The sequence below is a fragment of the Mercenaria mercenaria genome, chromosome 1 (genome assembly GCF_021730395.1).
Source record: "Mercenaria mercenaria strain notata chromosome 1, MADL_Memer_1, whole genome shotgun sequence".
In the NCBI taxonomy this organism is placed as follows: Eukaryota; Metazoa; Mollusca; class Bivalvia; order Venerida; family Veneridae; genus Mercenaria; species Mercenaria mercenaria.
Window position 1 is genome coordinate 67,413,726 of NC_069361.1, and position 20,343 is coordinate 67,434,068.

Consider the following 20,343-nt stretch of genomic DNA (forward strand, 5'->3'; position numbering starts at 1 on the left):
TGGGTCTCTATCGCACTTTCACGAAAACAGACAAATCAGGTAGATATTTGTAAGGTAAGATAAGATATGTTTATTTAAGTCTCACTTTGCATGATAATTATACACATACATATTAAAATAACATCAGACTACATTAAAACATGCAAACCTTTCTAATCAGAAATATGAGAGACTATAATCTATTCACAAGTAGCTAAAATATTTAAGAATTTCACACTAACTTTTATAAGTATAAAAAGTTTTAGAATTTTTTTTTAACTGTACTACCAAGTTAGTACACCATATATACGTATTTAAACAATTTATACTTATTCAATGATATAAAAGATTTCTCCTTCTACTTAAAATACTAAAACAGGTTTGGACACATAGTAAAGCTATTTCTGGATTTGTCAGCAAAAAGGCTACTTTCTTTGTATCATTTAAAGTTGTGAAGTTATTATTGATTCTACAAGCTTCTAACAGTATATCTGTACGAATAGTATTGCAACAAGGCCAATGTCATAAAACATAAAGTTCATCCTCAACTGTAGTGGGACAATTAAAACAAACCCTGTCACTAACAGGAAGACCGTTATATCTACCAGTTTCTATATGTATTGGAGCAGTACCACTCCTAAACTTAGCAAGTGCACCTCGATATGATTTATTTAAAACAATCTTACAGTACTGTTCGACTTCAAAATTCTGTTTAAAGGTACAATACAGTCTAAGCTTATTTCCACCTACACCAGTACGGATTATTTGTATCAAAAAATCTATTTTGTTTAGAAACTTTAACTTTGTTAGTATCAGTTTGGGTTCGATATTCTTGTTCTAATTCAGAGATACAATTGTTAATTGGTCCATTTACCTCTGGACCCAGTAAGAAACTATCGGGCACATTTGAACAATTAAACTTGTCTACTGTTGGAAAGCTTAAAATTTCCTCAGTATCTGAAGATCTGGCACCCAGATGTATTTTCCAACTCAAAATAGAGTGATCAGAAATATTACAAGGACTGATACTATTAGATACAAAATAACTATCCATAACATCTAATTTCCTGTGTACATAAAATTGGTTGAACAATGGGGTATAATACAATAATCTGCAACTGCACAGCCCTTTGTTGATTCTGACGTAAAATCATTACAAATTGTATTCCGACCATTCAAAATGCAAAACAGTTACTGTTAATTTAAAAAATCTATTAGTAATAATTCACCATACTTATTTGTTTTAAAATCTACGACCTCTCTCTCAAAAATATTGTCTTCACCTGCTATGTAATCTTCAATATCACCACAGCGGCTGTTAAAATCACCGCAAATAAATGGTAGTCCAAGACACTGGTACTCGTATAAGTGTAACAACAAAGTGTCATATACTATATATATGTGGCTTCAATTTCTTTTTAATATCTTTTATATAGAACCATTAGTAGCGGTAACGTATTTTAAAGTGTGTCACGTAAAATTCTCCCTCTGAAAAATAAAGAAACATAATGTAGGTGAGTACATGTTATAAAATAACATGATATTAATTATGTTTCTGGAACATTTTCTAAATACTTGATCAAATAAATTAAGATTATTTAAATGGTAACGTAACATGTGTGAAGTAGGTTACATACTGATTATCTGTACTGTATATTCAAACAATATAGCTCACATAATGATAAATTTATCTATCATTCTATTCAGTTCTAGTGATATCTTGTTTGTAGGGACGTTGGGTGAACCACCGGTTCATTTTATGTAAATTAAATAAAATTTAACATACCTAGTGTGGAGTAAATTCAGAGTATCAAAATACTATTTTAGAAACTGATGGACTTTAATGCCGAATTATAACTGTTCGATACATTAAAATTGATTTAAAACTTCAAACATTTTACTATGTTTTATCAATTTTTTTATTTTCTAACAGTCTCATTAATATTTTATATATGAATATGCAAGTTAGAGCTCTTATATGAAGAAAAATAACACATTATACAAAAAGTTAACATTTAATACATTTTCATCAATAAATATAACTTTTCATATTGCACACGAAACAAAACCATTTGAATATATACGTTAAACAGAATTCATCCCGACAAACAGTTCTTCTTAAATCACCAGAACCAGTCATCGTCACTCTTCTCATCTACTTCCGGTGTCTGTTTCCATTGACCCCACGAGAAATGGTCGACGCGGAGGCCAGACTGACAATAATCGTCCACCATTCGACCAAGTGATATTCTATTTTGCTCCCAGTTTAAATAACACTTCCGGTTACAGCAGGTATGTGAAAATGTATTGGTCGTACTGAGCAGACGACGCTGTAAAAGCTTCTTGTAAAGTGGTTGTATTGATAGTCCATTCCTTTCAATTGGAATGGGAGGTCTACTTTGTCCAACTTTGCACGCGCATGATTTTGCGCATGGGATGATTCCTTGAATAGAGTTGAGGCATTTGTATGGTATTGCTAGATTAAGTGTGTCATTATCAGAGCATGAGGAATCTAAGCTTGAATCTGTGCATGAAGAAGAGCACGAGCTAGAGTCTGAGCTCGACTCTGAGCTCGAAGAGCTTGAATCTGAACTCGAATCTGAGGTGGATATGCTTGAATCACTGTTAGTGCTCGAGCTTGTGTCAGAGGAACTGAGCTTGTCGTATTCACCTGGCAGTGACGTTTTCAATCGCTTTTTCTTTTGATGCATGTTCTCTTCTTCGGAATATTTTCTTTTTTCGCCGCTTGTCATGTTGATTGAAGGATTCCGTTGAGCTGAAGACAAACAAGTATTCTCAAAATCATTGGGGGTAATCTAGGACTTAGACTTACCTGTAAAGTAATTACAGTATCAGGAGTTATTAAAAAAATAAGGACATTTTTAATCAAGATGAAGTTTTTTTACTCTTGTATAGGCAGATCTATGTCCTGATAACAAATTTTTATATATAAATTTCAAACATTTAGTTTATATTAGACTTTGCAACTCAATCCACCTTTGTATTTATAGCATCTTAATTTCTTCTTCTTTTTCTTCGATGTCATGTCTTCCTCATCATGCTCGGTGTCAGATTCATACCCGGAAGTACTTGTTCCACTGCTAATGTTAACCTCTGGAATGTCTTCGACTTCAAATCTCCTCTTGGTTCCCTTAGGAACTGTGTCTGTAAGAAGATTTGGCGTTTAGAAGATGTCGACATTCTGCATCAATTATTAACCAACTTTAAATAAAAGTTGATTGAATAAAAAATCGATTCACAAGTATATGGTTTTAGGTAAGAACATACAGGAACATGACCATGTACTGACAATTTTCAGTAAACTGTTGTAAATAAAGAAATGGGATACGAATTAAATAAGTTGCAAGAAACGAATGAGAAAATCAAAATGTGAGTACTTACCGAAGTCATAAATGCTTCTCTGGAGAGTTTTCTTATCACTGTTACTATGGGCATCGAACAAGTAGTCTGATTCACAAGGTAAGGAAGACAGATCAAGAACGAAATCATCCTGATCTGAAGAGTCTGTAGTGTCCGTGACTGTAACCGTGTAATGTCCGCTACTGAAATACAAATCAACCACGCTTTAATCTTTATAAAGTTTTGTTATAGTATTATTAGTATAACTTTATCTAAAGAAGGTAACGGACCTTTATTAGTTAATAAAACAACAAGCGACAGAAAGTACCCAATAAGCAGTACGGAATTAGTAGAATTTACTGTTACCTGTTGTCCTGAGTACCCAACAAATGTTCTCTCGTTTGCTCGGACAGACGGACGGACGGAAAAGCATAATCCTTTAGTCCCTAAAACTGGCTTTCAGCCAGTATGGGACTAAAAATGCTTATCTAATTATAATGAATAAAGGAGAGAAGATCAATTCACGTAATATACGTTCAAACACAACATTCATTCTTGACAAAGACCCCATTACTTTTCTTTAGAAAATGGATGGATAAATATAAAGTAAACCCACATTCTTATGTAGCTACAAAAAATTCAAACCACTCAGATAAATAGTCTCACAGAAAAAAAAGAAGAAAGTGAATCCACATAATTGATATTCTGTGGAATAATATTCCGTAATCTAGCACTACACGATGGTAAAATTCAACAACAACACGTGAATATTTATCTTTTATCAACGTTTCGGCGCTTACACCTTCATCAGGATAAATACATAATGTTTTTAGCATTGTAATCTAGCACTAGCATAGCCAAATGTTCGCCGGTGATTAGTAGGTTTCTAGTTCTATATTTTGCTAAAGAATTTCAATTCTATTTACCTCACATGCGGGGAAACCTGATCTGATGATTCGCTGGTAGAATTCTGCATTATTTTGCGATGAACTTGTCTTTATCATGTCGCTTTTAAAATGTGACCCTAGTCTTGTGCAATGTCGCTGTTTCTATTGACGTTGTCAAAGACGTTATTATGACGTATCTAGGCGTTAACGTTGGAACTATTTCACTGCGCATGTTTCAGATATTGATATCGGCATGTTTAATCTAAATGTTTTGAAGAGTGAAATAACGAATAGATTTTACTGTCATCATAGTTTAACAAATTATCACTACTTTATCAAATTTGATTAAAATTACACTGTGTCGCGTATAAAAATAAACCAAGCGGTAACGTTCCTACGTCACCATAATAAATGACAGATTCTGCAACGTATCACGTATTTTCAGCAATATGAAAGTTCTAGATATCTTGGTGAATTTGGGCAACATGTCATCAGAAATTGTGTCCGTATATAGTATCGTGGTAAATATTTCATTTAAAAATCGGCCCGCTATGGGATACATAGATAAGAATGTTCGAACAATTTCTGTGATATTTTTTTATAATATTATTATACATTTATGTTGATATCGATCTATCTGTTTTATTTATTTGTCTTGTAAGATGTTTTGTTATAAACTTATTTTTCTCGAAAATATCCACAAGGACAGGTCCTTTGAATCAAATGTAACGCTGACAAAAAGCATTGATAGTTTTACAGAAGATTTAATGAAAATTTAAACAGCAGATGAAAAGGAAAATTTATATTTCAGTAGCGGACATTACATCGTTATTGTCACGGACACTACAGACTACTGATCCCGATGAATTCGTGCTTAATCTGCCATCTTTATAACATGACCTTGGCATGAAAGTACTCTCATTCCGATTTTCTTTTTCTTTTTTCTTGCAAATTACCAAATGTTTTATTTGCAATAGCTGACTTTAAAAACTGATGCAAAGCAGAATTCGTTTATAATTTATCTAAAATCATGTAAATCGTTTTTTAACTAATAACTTCCATTTGAAGTTGGTTTGACCATTGACATATCGGATATTCTAAGAGCCAAATCTTTTTACAGACACAGCTCGTAAGGGAACGAAATCGAAGAAATATCAGGCGTTAACACCGGCCATGAAACAAATAGTTCTGGATATGAATCCGACACTGATCATGGTGAGGAAGACTTGACATTGAAGAGAAAGAAGAAAATAGGATGCAACAAACACAAGGGTGAGCTAAGTTACAAGTTTAAAATTTTGTTTATATACGACTCAAAATTTTAAGATTTTTAGAATGAAAATTTCTATTTAATCTTTGCAGTAACTGTACAAAATCGATATATTTTTTACTTGTACCACACCTTTTACATTTTACAATGACCTTGAAATTGTGCATCATTTTCAGCTCGACCGAGTCCTTCTAAAAGCTCGACAAGCGGTGAGAGAAGAGGATATTCCGAAGGAGAAAATTGGCATAGAAGGATGACAAGCTAACTTCCTCTGGCTCAAGCTCTAACAGTAATTCAAGCTATTCCAGCTCAGACTCTAGCTCTGATTCAAGCCCTTGATCTTTCTCATACACATATTCAAGCTGAGATCTGCAAGCTCTGATGATAACACATTTAATCAAGAAACACCGCACAATTACCTAAACTCCATTCGAAGGGTCAATCCATGTCCAGAATCATGCGCGTGTAAAGTTGGACAATGTAGACTGCCAATTCCAATTGAAAGAAGCAGACGATCAATACAACTTTTACAGCGCGGTCTGCTGAGTATGACCAACACTTTTTCAAACACCTGCTATATTATAGCGGTTGTGCTCGAAAAAGAATACCCCTCAGTCGAATGGTGAAAGATTTTGGAGATTCTGACATCCGCGTCGACCATTTCTCGTGGGGTCAATGATAACAATACCGGAAGTACATGAAGAAAGTTCAAGCGACGAGGAATGGATTAGGTGATATTTTAATGTGATTTACTCATGTTGATAATAATAAGAAATATATTATATGACATACCAGTATAAATATATGTTTCGATTAACATCATAATCAAGCGCAAGGCTTGTTTAAATTTTTGAAGGTCCGCTATAGCTTCTTTTTGTAGTCTACATTCATAGAACACGAAAATTAAAGTTGTTCTGTATAAATCCATATTAACAGTAGTTGGACTGAATCAAAATAAATCAAGACTTCTTAAAACTTGGATGTTGAATTTGTGAATAACAGGAAGGTCAACATGGCATGACATGACATGCCCCCTAAAAATGTTCATGATAAGATGAACCTAGATGATCAAGCACTGACCTTTTAATAAGTTATAAGTACTAGTGTAAAAATGAAATTTTGACCCAGCGAAAATATGTGCTTTTACAGTATAAAAACCGCTAGACACCGTCAGGTAGAGAAAGGAGAGGACCTGTGGGGATTTCAAGTTTTGTGGTAAGCATCATTAAGCACTGACCTACTTTAAAACACAAGTGCCGAAACGGCCAGGAACTGTACCCTTAAAAATCGTCATTTCTCTCAGGATGGGAGCTGGGCGAAATTCGAGTTTTGTGGTGATTTTACGACTCGGATATTTTGCTTGCTGTTTATGCTACGATGGCCGTTGATGTCCGCGCTCTGGCCTACTTTAAAATATAAGTGCCGAAACTTCATGGGAACTGTGCAGTCTTTATTTCTCTCCAGGAGGGCACTCTTTGGAATTCGTGTTTCGTGATGATTTTACGACTCGGATATGTTGCTTTCAGTTTGGTTAGTCCTAGCACTGACCTGTTTATAGATTTAAATACTGATACGGCCAGAAACCGTACCCTTGAAAATTGTCATTTCTCTCCAAGAGAAGACCTGTGCAAAATTCGTGTTTTGTGTGATTTTTACGTCTTTCAGTTAATGCTACTATCGTCCTAGATGACCACGCACTGACCTACTCTAAAATATAAGTACCAACACAGCCAGGAACCGTTCCCTAAAACGTCGTCATTTCTCTCGGGATGGGACCTGGACGAAATTCGATTTTTGTGGTGATTTTTGAGACCCGTTCATTTTGGGATGCCACGTACAGCCATTTATTCAGTAATGCCAGAAAATGTGTGAACAGCCACAAGATCGTCCTAATTAATGCTCTTAGAATGGTCAATTCAAGTTCAGGTAAACATTTTGTCCGTAAAAGAGGCATGAATCGCATATTTATCGAGATACTAACTATATATACTATTGAAACTTTAATATACATTGTAATTAGCAATATCCCATGTCTGTACAGTTTCCTTTTTTCAGTCCATGTTCGCTGTAGTAGGAGACGCCTAATTTCCCCTGACGTTTGGGTGTATATTGTCCTGTCGCCAACATAGTTATAACCGTGTATAGCTTAAAAATCGGTGTCCTACACGATACTCTGGTAGTTCTTTGTCATATCAAAAACACTCACTGTCTTGCAGGTTGGCGCAGACTCAAAGAAAATGTGTATCACATCGTCTCTTCAGAAGAGTATTCTATCATTTGATTTCAATCAAGCCCTCTGTGCCATGAGCGGCCCATTAGACTTTTAAATCCGTGGAGCTGTCTTTGAAAAGCTTATAGACAGTTGTACCTAAAAAGGTATGCTATATTTTAAAGTGATGTTAACAAGCCTTTGCTGAAAGATCATTCAGGACTCTAAAGACGGGCATACGCCGATATGCGTACAGTTAAGATTCGACTTTAGGAAAGCGAAAAGGCTTACAGTGTGAAAAAAATGCAATAAAATGTAAAGCCTAAAGGGGGTTAGGCGGCTATTTCAAGTTCTTCGTTTAACAAAAATCTGAATAAGATCAAATTCGCTTTTGAAATAGTAGATCTAGATTTATTTGTTCTTGTCACAATCTTGGAAAGATTTCTTGGAAGCATAAGGCACAGCAAATACAGCCAGAGCCACAAATCGGCCAATAGGCCCTCAGTCACAAATAGAAGCACAGACGCACACATGCACGCACGCAAACAGACAGCGATGACAAAAAGAACACTGTAGGCAGAGCAGTGTAACACCTTCGATATTTTTCTTCATTCTAAATCATATTTCGCTTACAATTTTATTCATGAAAGTTTGTCCAATTGACAGTATTTCATTCATTTATATATATATATATATATATTTTGTTACCAGGTTATTGTATCACGGGCGGACACCTTGGTAGAACCATCGACCTTCCGTTTCCTCACATGAAGAATTCAACGTCCCGAGTGAGTTTCGAACCCACATCGGTGAGGGGAAAGTGATTATAACCACTCGGCCATGAAGCTCCAAGTAAAACACGCACGGGAAGAACAAAAATGCTCGAGTCATCCGAGGTCTCGAGTAAAAAAAAACTTGCCCTTAATATTACATTTCACGTGAATATTGATGTGCAATTCAATCTATCAATATATATATATATATATATATATATATATATATATATCAACATCCGTTTTACGAAATAGAAAAAGAAATTTACACAGTTTGAATCTTCATTTGCAAAAATTAGATTTAGAAAATGTTTATTTTCATGTCAATGATTATTTCATAAAACCCAGGCCCGGCTCCAGGGCCGGGCCGAGGGGGGGGGGCCGTGCCCCCCAGTTGGCTGAGAAGTGACCTATACTCATCAAAGATGCACCATACTATTTTGGCAAAGGAATATTTTTTTCTCAAAATTTAGACCCAGAAACGCACCAGAGGCCACCATTTCACACCTGTATTTCAAAATATTCCAGGGGATATCCCCCTGACCGCCCCCCCCCCCCCACCATCAAGAGGGGAGTAACCCCTCCATCACCTCAAAATTTTACACCTAAAAAATACACCAGAGGCCACCATTTCATGCCTGTATTTAAAAAATTTCCAGGGGGAGAGCGCCTTGACCCCCTAATATGAGAGGATTACACCCACTAATAAATGCAGCCGAGGACACCATTTAATACCTATATTTAAAAAAAACGTGACCCCCCCCTCACCCTGCCTCTAACATGGTCGAAGGCACCCCCTCCAATGCCTCGTTATATTCATTCAAGACTGGTGCCCCCCCCCCCCCCCCCCCCACACACACACCCGCAGTCAAAAATTTCTGAGACCGGGCCTGAAACCTGACACATTCGCAATGTGTGCGTAGACGCATTTATCAAGAACCTGTCAAAATGCGGATACAGAAGTCATGCATTAAAGTTAAACATTAACGATGATTTCAACAACAAAAGCTAGAATACCCTAGACAATCCAAATCTGCCAGGAGATGGAGACTCTCACCTACCACATACTCGCAGCATCGCTGCTTTGTTCATAAATATTTATTCCATCCAAAACTGTGTCTGGAAAGCATCACATTCCTTGGCTAAATGCTAACATCAAAAAACTTATAAAAAAGAGAGATCGTATATATAGTAAAATGAAGAAATCTCAAAATGCCAAGTATTTTTCTAAGCTTAAGAAAATAAAGGCATTGGTTCAAAAACAAACTAGAAATGCATATTGGGATGCATACTGAATAACATCATTTGTGGTAAAACTGAAAACAAACATGGCACTACTAAAAAAAATTGGGGATTTATCAAAGGCCTAAAGAATGATTCTATGGGTGTTTCTCCTCTTAGACAAAATGGCTTACTTAAAAACATTTCTAAAGAAAAGGCTGACGTTCTAAACAGACAATTTTCTTCTGTCTTAGTAAAAGACAACAGTTCTACTATGCCTCAGATGGATTCTTATCCATCTCCAGCCATGTCTTCCCTGCGTGTCACGGAGAGGGGTGTTTTTAAACTTTTGGGGAATCTCAATCCTAGCAAGGCTGCTGGCCCAGATGCCATTAAACCTAGGATCCTGAACAAGTGTGCCCAAGAAATAGCACCTATCTTCACCATTCTTTTCAATAAGTCCCTGGAGACTGGCACTGTTCCAACAGATTGGAAAGAAGCCTATATATCTCCAATCTCTAAGAAGGGGGAGAGAATCCTTTCAAAAAAATTACAGGCCCGTCTCCTTGACATGCATTGCATGCAAGGTTCTTGAGCATATCGTGGTGAGCAGCATCCTTGATCACTGTGACAAGCATAACATCTTAGCCGATAACCAGCATGGTTTTCGTGCCCGCAGATCATGTGAGACTCAGTTACGGTAGGCTTCTTAAATGATCTTGCCAAAGCAACCCAGAAGTATCGCACAGATGTAGCCATAATGGACTTCAGTAAGGCCTTTGACGTTGTTCACCACGGTAGGCTCATGCACAAATTATCTCATTATGGTATACAAGGTAATACCTTAGCTTGGATAGGTGCCTTTCTGGGCCATGATAGTTCTGGCCATAGAAACCAACAGGTTGTTTTAGATGGTAGTCTTTCTCATAAAGCTCCACTTCTGTCCGGTGTACCACAGGGCTCGGTGTTGGGACCTCTTCTATTTCTGCTCTACATCAATGACCTCCCTAGTGCTGTCAAGTCTTCCTGTCGACTTTTTGCAGATGATTGTGTCATTTACAGGATCATAAGTTCTGCATCTGATTCCCTGACACTGCAGGGAGACTTGGACAGCCTGGCGGCATGGGAGCAGAAATGGAAGATGTCTTTCAATATTGACAAGTGCCATATAATGCACATTGCTAGTCGATCCAGGAAAGTCACTAAGACTCAGTACACCTTACACAATAAACCACTTCAGACTGTTGAACAAGCCGCCTATCTAGGGATAGAATTAACTTTAGATCCATGTCAATAAAGTTACATCTAAAGCTAGTCAGAAATTGGGGTTTCTGAAACGCAATATCCATTCCGCATCTGAAGAAACTAAAACGGCAGCATACAATACATTAGTTCGCCCAACTTTGGAATACTCGTCTGCTACATGGGATCCCTATTTAAAGAAAGACAAGGATAAACTTGAGTCAGTGCAGAAAAGGGCGGCTAGATTTGTTACAAATAATTATTCAAAAACTCCTGGCTCTATGATAAACATCATGAATGTCTTCGTTAGGTTGGCAGTCCCTAGAAGATAGGCGTCTTGATAGTAGATTAGTTCTATTTTACAAAATTGTAAACAATCATGTTGATCTTAATATGAACCAGTTCCTAAATCCACAAATCAGATCATCCAGGCATTATCACAACCAAGCCTATCAACCTGCCTCGCCATCAAATGACATATAGATCTACAAATATTCATGCTTTCCACGTACTGTCTGCCTGTGGAACTCTCTGCCACAGAGTGTAGTCAGTGCTGACTCAGTCTCCGGATTTAAGTCAGCGCTGGCGGCACGCGTTCGGACTCCATAATTTCATCCTATCTGCTTTTAAATTTTTAACATTACCAACTCTTTGTTTTTCCTGCACAAAAACCATACTTGTACATGTTGTCGAATCTTAGGCCTATGTATTTAAGGTTTTTAAGGTGTTAGGTATTGCACCAATTTTTTTATCACGTTGCTATGGTTCTCCCGGGTGGATTGAGTAGCTTGGGAGGCCTAGCACTCTATCACTTCTACTAATCCCCACACATGGCCATTATATTCTGTCAAGAATGTTTGCCATTACTATAAAAGAAGAAGAAGAATTACGCTGCTTGTGTATCTTGCGTACAGTTCAAGATCATCCAGGTATGCCACTGCCTCAGTTTAGCTTTAATCCATTGTCCTCTACCACAACACTTTGTGTTCATGTGGTTCTCAAGCCGTGGCTACGCCCCTGATTTTCACCGCGCCAAATTTCGTCAATATTCGGACGAAACCGTAAAAATTCGGAGAGACGCCGATTAAAAATGAAAACATGTGACCTTGCATGCTGTTCTATCACTTGTACATGCAAAATAAATAAATGTAGTTTTTAGCAAAAATAGAAACGTATTTCATCCTAAATTCGCAAGTTTGGTTTAACATATATTTTTAACGATTTATATCCCGTTAATTTTTGTTGTCATTCCCTTAATTTTAGAAATTTGAACCAAATGTTATAAAAAATGTTGTTTTTCATTAGTCGGAACAGCCATTTAGATAATGGCGACGATGTAAACCCGGCAAAATCGCACATTGGCATAAATTTACACAGTCCTTATCTTTCAGATGCGTTATAGAAGGGAATAGTTATTGCAACTAAGTCAAACTGTGTTAGTCCATAATCATTTTATGTATAACATTCCAATGATGTGCAGAAAACATGCATTCTCTGAACTTATGCTGTCTTGTTTTTGTTTTGTTACCCCACCCACAAATTTATGCATGTGAATTTTTTAAATGACATGGTAACTCTTAAAGGAACGCAGAGAACTAAGGTTACGTGCGATTTAAACATCGCGTCGTTTTGCTTGCTTTACAACTTGAATTTGTTTAACAGCCAACATGTTCCTGGCAAGCAAACAAATTTTTCTCTTCGCAAAATAACCTGCCACTTGGTTCCAGTAGTCTGTGCATGGTTTTCAAGGGTGTTTGGTGAAAACACCATGGTCATATGGGATTTTTTTCGTGATAAATCATCAGAATTGAAGCATAGTATATTGATCCGGTCGGATATCCAGGCACTTCAGCGTATCGCGTTACGTAGCAACAAGCGAAGGTGACGGCAAACGCTAAATTGTAATTGGAAAGCGTTCCATGTTTCTCTAGTGCTGGTTGTTTTTCTTTGTTTGAAGTAACATTTTGGGCAATATTAACAGACTTCGCCCGAAGTCCGGAAGTCCGGGACAAGTAGATCCTGTTTCGGGCAAGCCAAAGTTTTCAGGTGGTTGCCCGAAGGGTAGTTCAATAACATTAAACTTGCACAGGGCGCATTTTAATATTTGGACGTTCAACATGTCCCTGTGTCAAGTTTAATCGAATGTCAGCCATTTGCATAGCACAGATTACGATTTTATTTTATTGAAGTGTAATGTAGAAAAATTCTCAAACACATGAAACATTGGTTTACCGTAACTAAAACTGCACCACCAATCATTTCCCCGACGCATTTCACAGGATCTTTTAGCGTAATTTATTGAAATATCATGAACAATACAACACCGAATAAATATATAGAATCAATTATACATGCTTAGACGAAAACAAATACGTTTAGCCTACGACACTTGCAGAAAATCTGCGGCCATTATTTAACGCATGGGTACCGCCGAACGCATGTGGTCTAGCCTTTTAAACTGCTTTGATATGACTTTACAACTAATTTAAGTAACTTTTAATAAAATGACAACCAATAAATGCTGATTACACCCATCGATTATAAACATATGCATACTACATAGACAATACGTTAGTAACGGGACGCATTTTTTTTCAAATCCGACCGTGAGAGTATTTTTTCGTCTAGAATTATTCTTAATAATAAAGAAGATTTGACAGTTACGTGTTGTGTTGTGAAAGTGAATGAATGTAAATTTCATTTTCAAAGTGCGGACTGATCTTCAATATCTTCAATAAGACAGTATGTTCAATGGATGTGTAAATTATGTTTCTTTGTCCGTTGTTGGTATTTAGCTATCGCTTTCAAGCCACTTCTACCGTGAACTTGTAAAACCTTCTGCAATAACTTTTGCGGAAAGCTCTACCGGGAAATTCATACTTTTGATAAAACATCGGACTATATGAAATGTCAAAATCGTAAAATATTGAAGTCCGACGTTTATTTATAGAGCTACCCGAAGGGACAAGTGCATTTTTCTGAAATTTAAATCCCTTAATTTTTACAATAACTACAAAAAGAATTTCATGAATCTGAAATGAACGTCCTTAATACTAACTTTCATATATTTATGCATGAATTGATGGCTTCGTTTTTGCAATATATAAAAATTATTGCATTAAAATTTTTCGAAAATACCCCCAGTGTTTGAGACACTACGTAATGGAATTGACCAGTGACACAAAAACTGGGTGTGATGATGAATTAAATCATAAAATGATTATCCGGGGAATCAACATCTTGTAACTTAATTCAGCAAATAACTTTATTCTTACAGAAAATAATATTCAAATTCAATAGTAATTAAAACATTTTTTTTAATTTATGGCCAATTCGTGAAATAATCTGCATTTAAACCTATAGCATGTAAAGCGTTGGCAGTAATGAAAATTTCATTGGAAGTTGCTTCAACTATTTTGGTCTTTTGAGTGTTTGACGCGAGTGGGGATATTGCCCATATGAAAAAAATATCTCAGTATTTCCTAGGATCACGTCAAATTAGTTGGACTAGCGAGACTGATAACCATTGTTATCCCAACTTAAACTTATGTTTTCGACGGACATATATGTTTTCGACATTGTCAGTATTTCCGGTTAATTTGCATATCCCATGGGTGTTAAGCGGTGATCATGTGGTATTTTGGTAGAATAAACAAAGTTCTACATGTGTCCTCATTTCATGACTTAATTTAGCCTTACTTATTTGGCTTATCGGGATGACTTATTTTATGATGTGTTATTTTATAGTTGTCGTCCCTCTAAGCTTTACTGGTATCTGCATTTTACTGTTAGGAAAACGAAGACGTTAAAAAATCCAAAAAAGGTCATAAAATACTGGTCAAACTTACTTGCTCCAATAAATTAAGCATTATTATTCATGTAGAAACTTTAAATGGGTTGAATATAACTCGTGATTTTAAAAAAGAAACTTAAATCTTAGCTGCAAGGAGAAATCTACCCTGACACCAGTTTCAATACACGGAAGATTGCCGATGACAGCAAATTGCAGAAACAAAACACAAAATATACTTTAAAAAAATGTCAGCGAGGCAATCTTCTAATGCTTTATTGTCAACATAAATTATTATCAGAGATGTAATGGTTACAGATACGTTGTACATGTACCAGAAAACATTCCCAATGGATTTCATTGGGGATTTCCTTACAGAAATATGCAGAATAAGTTTGGACGTGACAGGACAGCAACAGTTATCATGCAGTCCCAAAACGTCTTATTATTTGGATTAGACAATTTTTAAAAAATGGAAAATAAATCAATAAATTAATATCAACATACCGTTTTATACATCTTTTATTTAATCCCAAAACGTGTACTTAAGTGATACTCTCATTTAATCACTTAGAAGCATGGAAATAGTTTAGAAGTTTGTCTGCAGACACGGCCATCCTTGTTGTTATTGTTTATGTCATGCTTTTTAAAAACCTGTACCATACAATAGAAATACCGCGATCTGATTTATATGACCCCCTTGCAGAATAAAGTAAGAATGTTAAAAGACATTCTTTAATATGTACTTACATTGCACATAATAATTGTTAAGAATTCAGACAGATACTGATTAAAACCCCCATCTGTATTGTTAAATGGGTGTTACTTGATAAATGTTATGGTTGGATCCAAAGGTTAACATGAGTTGCACCGAGCAGGGCCGATTTATGTCAGGTGCCCATAGTTTTAACAATCAATAATATTCAATAAAAATTTGAGTAGGACTTGCCAATAACTAGCTGAAAGTATATTATATAGTGTTGAATATGGTTGAAACATTGATAAAATGCAAAACAATAACTATTTCACGTGATAGGTGATGATTTGTACTAAATTCAATGTATAGATTTTTAGCGTGATTCGCGTGAACAGTCGAATACGTAAGTCGTAAAGCAAGAAAGGTGCTTTCAAGTAACTTCGTTTTTATTGGGACAAGTCCCGGGACACTGTTGCATATATACACAACCACCAGATGGGTGGCATCAGACAAACCAGGCTCTAGTACATTTATGTCTTGTATTTTTATTTTTTTTTAACATTTCTTAATAATTATAATTAAGAGAATGGCCCAGTAAAATTGAATTTGAAAGTGAGCGATTCCAAAAGCCAATTACAAAGGCCTATCAAAATTTCTGATGGAAAACTCAGCTGACATTATTAAGTCTTATTATAGATCTATGCTTTAATATTGCCCTGTTTATTTTGCAGCTTAAATAAATTATGCAGGAGGGAGGAGCCTCAGAAAAGAGTTCAGAATCCAAAGGGCGGAGAGCTAGCCCGGAAAAGGCAAAAGACACTGATGCAAAAACAGAACTGTCAACTCCTGTGAGTTCCTCAAAGGTAATTATCTCACTCTTTAGATAAATCTGATAAATGTTGTAAAAATCAAAATTTCTTTGTGTTTCAGTTTATGTTTGAGACAAGAATTATTTTTATTCAATTTATTGTTTTCCATTTAAATAGAGAAAGCGAAAGGCACCGGCAGCAGCAGCAACACCCAGTGCAGCCGAAGTAGAGCAGAGGACACCATTGAAGCGGCAGAGAGTACCTGTGCAGAAGTTTCAGTCACCAGCTGAGGAGATAATTCCAGTTCCGTCAACCTCGAAACAGAAGGACCAGGCAGAACTACTGCACAAGAAAGGATGTTTCCTTGGAGTAAGAGGCGAAGAAGGTATTTAGTAGTTGTCAGATAAGCATGTTTCCAGATTTAAGCATTTAAGTAGTAACTGACCAGGGATTTTTTAAGGCTGATTATGGGGCCTAATATGGGCCCCATCCCAATTCCAAAAATTTGCTTATTTTCCCAATTCTGAGGTATAAATTTCCCAAAAATCTGCCAAAAAATACCAATTTTTAGGTAGTCTCAATTTTCAGGTTTCCAAAACTTTCAAAAGACTGGAAAAAAAGAATTTTGATGTGACTTACAACAAAAACAAAAATTAAACAATTCTGAAATAAAGGTTGTATGATGGTAAAACTTATTTTATGAATTTCCCAATTTACGCGCCATTTTTCCCAACTGAATGGGCCCCAGGTTTGAAACGGTAAAAAAATCCCTGAACTCGTTACTACTACCGCTGTGCACGTGCTGAAAGCTACATATATGCCAGTGGAACCAATGATGCTGTCGATCTTGGATCTTAAACATACAAAATGCACTGTAATAATGCCTCCCACAAGTGGTGTGGGGGTAAACATACTGATTTACTCTTGTTGTCTGTGTGTGTGTCCGTCCGTCTTAAGTCGAACATTTCTCATCCGATCTTTGCCAAACTTGAACAAAATGTGTTTGCCAATAACTCCTCTGCCAGTTTCAATAACTAGCCAAATTGGCCCAGGCACTTCAGAATTATGGCCCTTGAATTACCGATAGGCCGCTTACTCCAAAACTTACCGTTAGGCTGCATACTGCAAAACTTACTCCAAAACTATCAAAGGTATATTTTCTGTGAGTAAACAGTATATAAAGACAGACTTACTATTCAGATGATTAGGCAGTTGTGGGAGACATGTGCTTTTCTCAAAAGCAGCTCTAGTTTGACAATTGCTTTGCAGGTGAAAATTGCTTGTCAGGCTCCAGGGTTTTTTTTTTAGCTGTTTTTAGCTCATCTGATTTTTTGAAAAAAAATGATGAGTTATTGTCATCACTTGAGCGGTTGTCGGCGTCGGCGTCGGCGTCTGCGTCGGCGTTGCCTGGTTAAGTTTTATGTTTAGGTCAGCTTTTCTCCTAAACTATCAAAGCTACTGCTTTGAAACTTGGAATACTTGTTCACCATCATAAGCTGACCCTGTATAGCAAGAAACATAACTCCATCTTGCTTTTTGCAAGATTTATGGCCCCTTTTGTACTTAGAAAATACCAGATTTCTTGGTTAAGTTTTATGTTTAGGTCAACTTTTCTCCTAAACTATCAAAGCTATTGCTTTGAAACTTGGAATACTTGTTCACCATCATAAGCAGACCCTGTACATCAAGAAACATAACTCCATCTTGCTTTTTGCAAGAATTATTGCCCCTTTTGTACTTAGAAAATATCAGATTTCTTGGTTAAGTTTTATGTTTAGGTCAACTTTTCTCCTAAACTATCAAAGCTATTGCTTTGAAACTTGGAATACTTGTTCACCATCATAAGCAGACCCTGTACATCAAGAAACATAACTCCATCTTGCTTTTTGCAAGATTTATTGCCCCTTTTGGACTTAGAAACTTTTTTTTTTATGGTTAAGTTTTATGTTTAGGTCAGCTTTTATCCTAAACTATCAAAGCTATTGCTTTAAAACTTGCAACACTTGTTCACCATCATAAGTTGACCCTGTACAGCAAGAAACATAACTCCATCCTGCTTTTTAGCTCGACTATTCGAAGAATAAGTAGAGCTATCCTACTCACCACGGCGTCGGCGTCGGCGTCACACCCTGGTTAAGTTTTTTGTACCAGTCCACATTTTGACAAAGTCTTTTGAGATAAAGCTTTGAAACTTTCAACACTTGTTTACCATCACCATGTCCAGTTATAGGCAAGAGTACATAACTCTGTCAAGCATTTTGACTGAATTATGGCCCCTTTTGACTTAGAAATCTTGATTAAGTTTTTCGTATCAGTTCATATTTTGACAAAGTCTTTTGAGATAAAGCTTTGAAACTTTCAACACTTGTTTACCATCACCATGTCCAGTTATAGGCAAGAGTACAGAACTCTGTCAAGCATTTTGACTGAATTATAGCCCCTTTTTGACTTAGAAATGTTGGTTAAGTTTTTCGTACCAGTTCATATTTTGACAAAGTCTTTTGAGATAAAGCTTTGAAACTTTCAACACTTGTTTACCATCACCATGTCCAGTTGTAGGCAAGAGTACATAACTCCATCAAGCATTTTGGTTGAATTATGGCCCCTTTTTGACTTAGAAATCTTGGTTAAGTTTTTCGTACCAGTCCACATTTTGACAAAGTCTTTGAGATAAAGCTTTGAAACTTTCAACACTTGTTTACCATCACAATATCCAGTTGTAGGCAAGAGTACATAACTCCATCAAGCATTTTGACTGAATTATGGCCCCTTTTGACTTAGAAATCTTGGTTAAGTTTTTCGTACCAGTTTATATTTTGTGTAAAGTGTTTGACGTATGGCTTTGAAACTTTTATATCTATTTCAGTATAATAGTCTCTATCAATAGGCAAGAGTACGTAACTCTCTCGTTTTTTTTGGCTGAATTATGGCCCTTTTTGAACTTGGAAACTGGTTCTGTTTTGTATATGTCCATGTTTTGTCAAGACTATTTGACATATGTCTTTTAAACTTTAAACACTTGTTTATCATTATGATTTCCATCTCTAGGCAAGAGTACATAACTCTGACAACTATTTTGACTGAATTATGGCCCTTTTTGGACTTTCAAATTTGTTCAGTTTTTTTTACAAGTCAGCATTTTGTCAAAACTATTTGAACTGTGGCTTTGAAACTTTTAACACTAGTTTATCAACATGATTTCCATCTGTAGGCAAGAGTACATAACTCTGTCAACTATTTTGACTGAATTATGGCCCTTTTTGGACTTGGAAATTAGTTAAATTTTTCATAAATCCATGTTTTGCCTAACATATAACTTAACATATTTGCCATCATGGTCACACATTGCCATTTAGTGCAAGACTAATCGAAATCCACAAATAAAGGAACATTTTTTGTTTAATCCAGTTTTTTGTTTAGTCTGAAAATCTATGGAAATATTTTGACCCCATTCTTCAATCAATTCTTCGAATAGTCGAGCGCGCTGTCATCCGACAGCTCTTGTTGCAAGATTTATGGCCCCTTTTGGACTTAGAAAATATCAGATTTCTTGGTTAAGTTTTATGTTTAGGTCAACTTTTTCTCTTAAACTATCAAAGCTATTGCTTTGAAACTTGCAACACTTGTTGACCATCATAAGCTGACCCTGTACAGCAAGCAACATAACTCCATCCGGCTTTTTGCAATAATTATTGCCCCTTTTGGACTTAGAAAATCATTTTCTTGGTTGAGTATTATGTTTAAGTCAACTTTTCTCATAAACTATCAAAGCTATTGCTTTAAAACTTGCAACAGTTTTTCACCATCATACGTGGACACTGAACATTAAGAAACATAACTCTATCCTGCTTTTTGCAAGAATGATGGCCCTTTTTAGACTTAGAAAATCATGGGTAGGACAATATTTCTATTACACAAAAAAAATCAGATGAGCGTCAGCACCCGCAAGGCGGTGCTCTTGTTATAGCCGTAATTGGGCTATATTCCCAGTGCCAAAAAGTATGTATTATTCCCAAAATGGGTGCAAATATTCCCAATCTACATTCTGAAAAAGATTTCATCAAAATTGCACAAACATTGACCAAATTATGGACAATTTTGTGATG

At 36.1% G+C, this 20,343-nt stretch overlaps 2 protein-coding genes across 3 annotated transcripts in view; one reads left to right on the forward strand and one right to left on the reverse strand.

The window, feature by feature from the left end:
* Positions 1-1,982: 1,982 nt before the first annotated feature.
* On the reverse strand, positions 1,983-4,391 carry LOC123545514 (uncharacterized). 2 transcript variants are annotated; one of them, XM_045331837.2, is made up of 4 exons: positions 4,266-4,391; positions 3,382-3,542; positions 2,977-3,144; positions 1,983-2,755 (listed from the first exon to the last, which is right to left on the reverse strand). In XM_045331837.2, exons 1-4 carry the CDS (start codon positions 4,313-4,315, stop codon positions 2,103-2,105), a joined length of 1,032 nt encoding a protein of 343 aa, XP_045187772.2. In that variant the 5' UTR covers positions 4,316-4,391; the 3' UTR covers positions 1,983-2,102. The 2 variants fall into 2 exon arrangements, with proteins under 2 accessions (XP_045187772.2, XP_045187774.2); XM_045331839.2 differs by having other exon boundaries at positions 3,382-3,539; positions 4,266-4,382.
* A 7,857-nt stretch (positions 4,392-12,248) lies between these two features.
* LOC123535187 (poly [ADP-ribose] polymerase tankyrase-like) overlaps positions 12,249-20,343 on the forward strand; it is a 95,117-nt gene continuing 87,022 nt past the window's right edge. The window contains exons 1-3 of the mRNA XM_045317750.2: positions 12,249-12,376; positions 16,160-16,291; positions 16,415-16,622. Of these exons, the coding sequence (XP_045173685.2) occupies positions 16,172-16,291; positions 16,415-16,622 (328 nt within the window). The 5' untranslated portion in view covers positions 12,249-12,376; positions 16,160-16,171. The remainder of the gene's footprint in view (positions 12,377-16,159; positions 16,292-16,414; positions 16,623-20,343) is intronic.

What these genes read in the sequence shown, in the direction of transcription:
- LOC123545514 (XM_045331837.2), bottom strand. Translation starts at nt 4,315, where the DNA reads ATGCAGAATTCTACCAGCGAATCATCAGATCAGGTTTCCCCGCATGTG. An exon ending in CAGGTTTCCCCGCATGTGAG is followed by an intron (nt 3,543 to 4,265) that starts GTAAATAGAATT and finishes TTTGTATTTCAG; the next exon opens with TAGCGGACATTACACGGTTA. An exon ending in AAGATGCTATAAATACAAAG is followed by an intron (nt 2,756 to 2,976) that starts GTGGATTGAGTT and finishes GTTTGTCTTCAG; the next exon opens with CTCAACGGAATCCTTCAATC.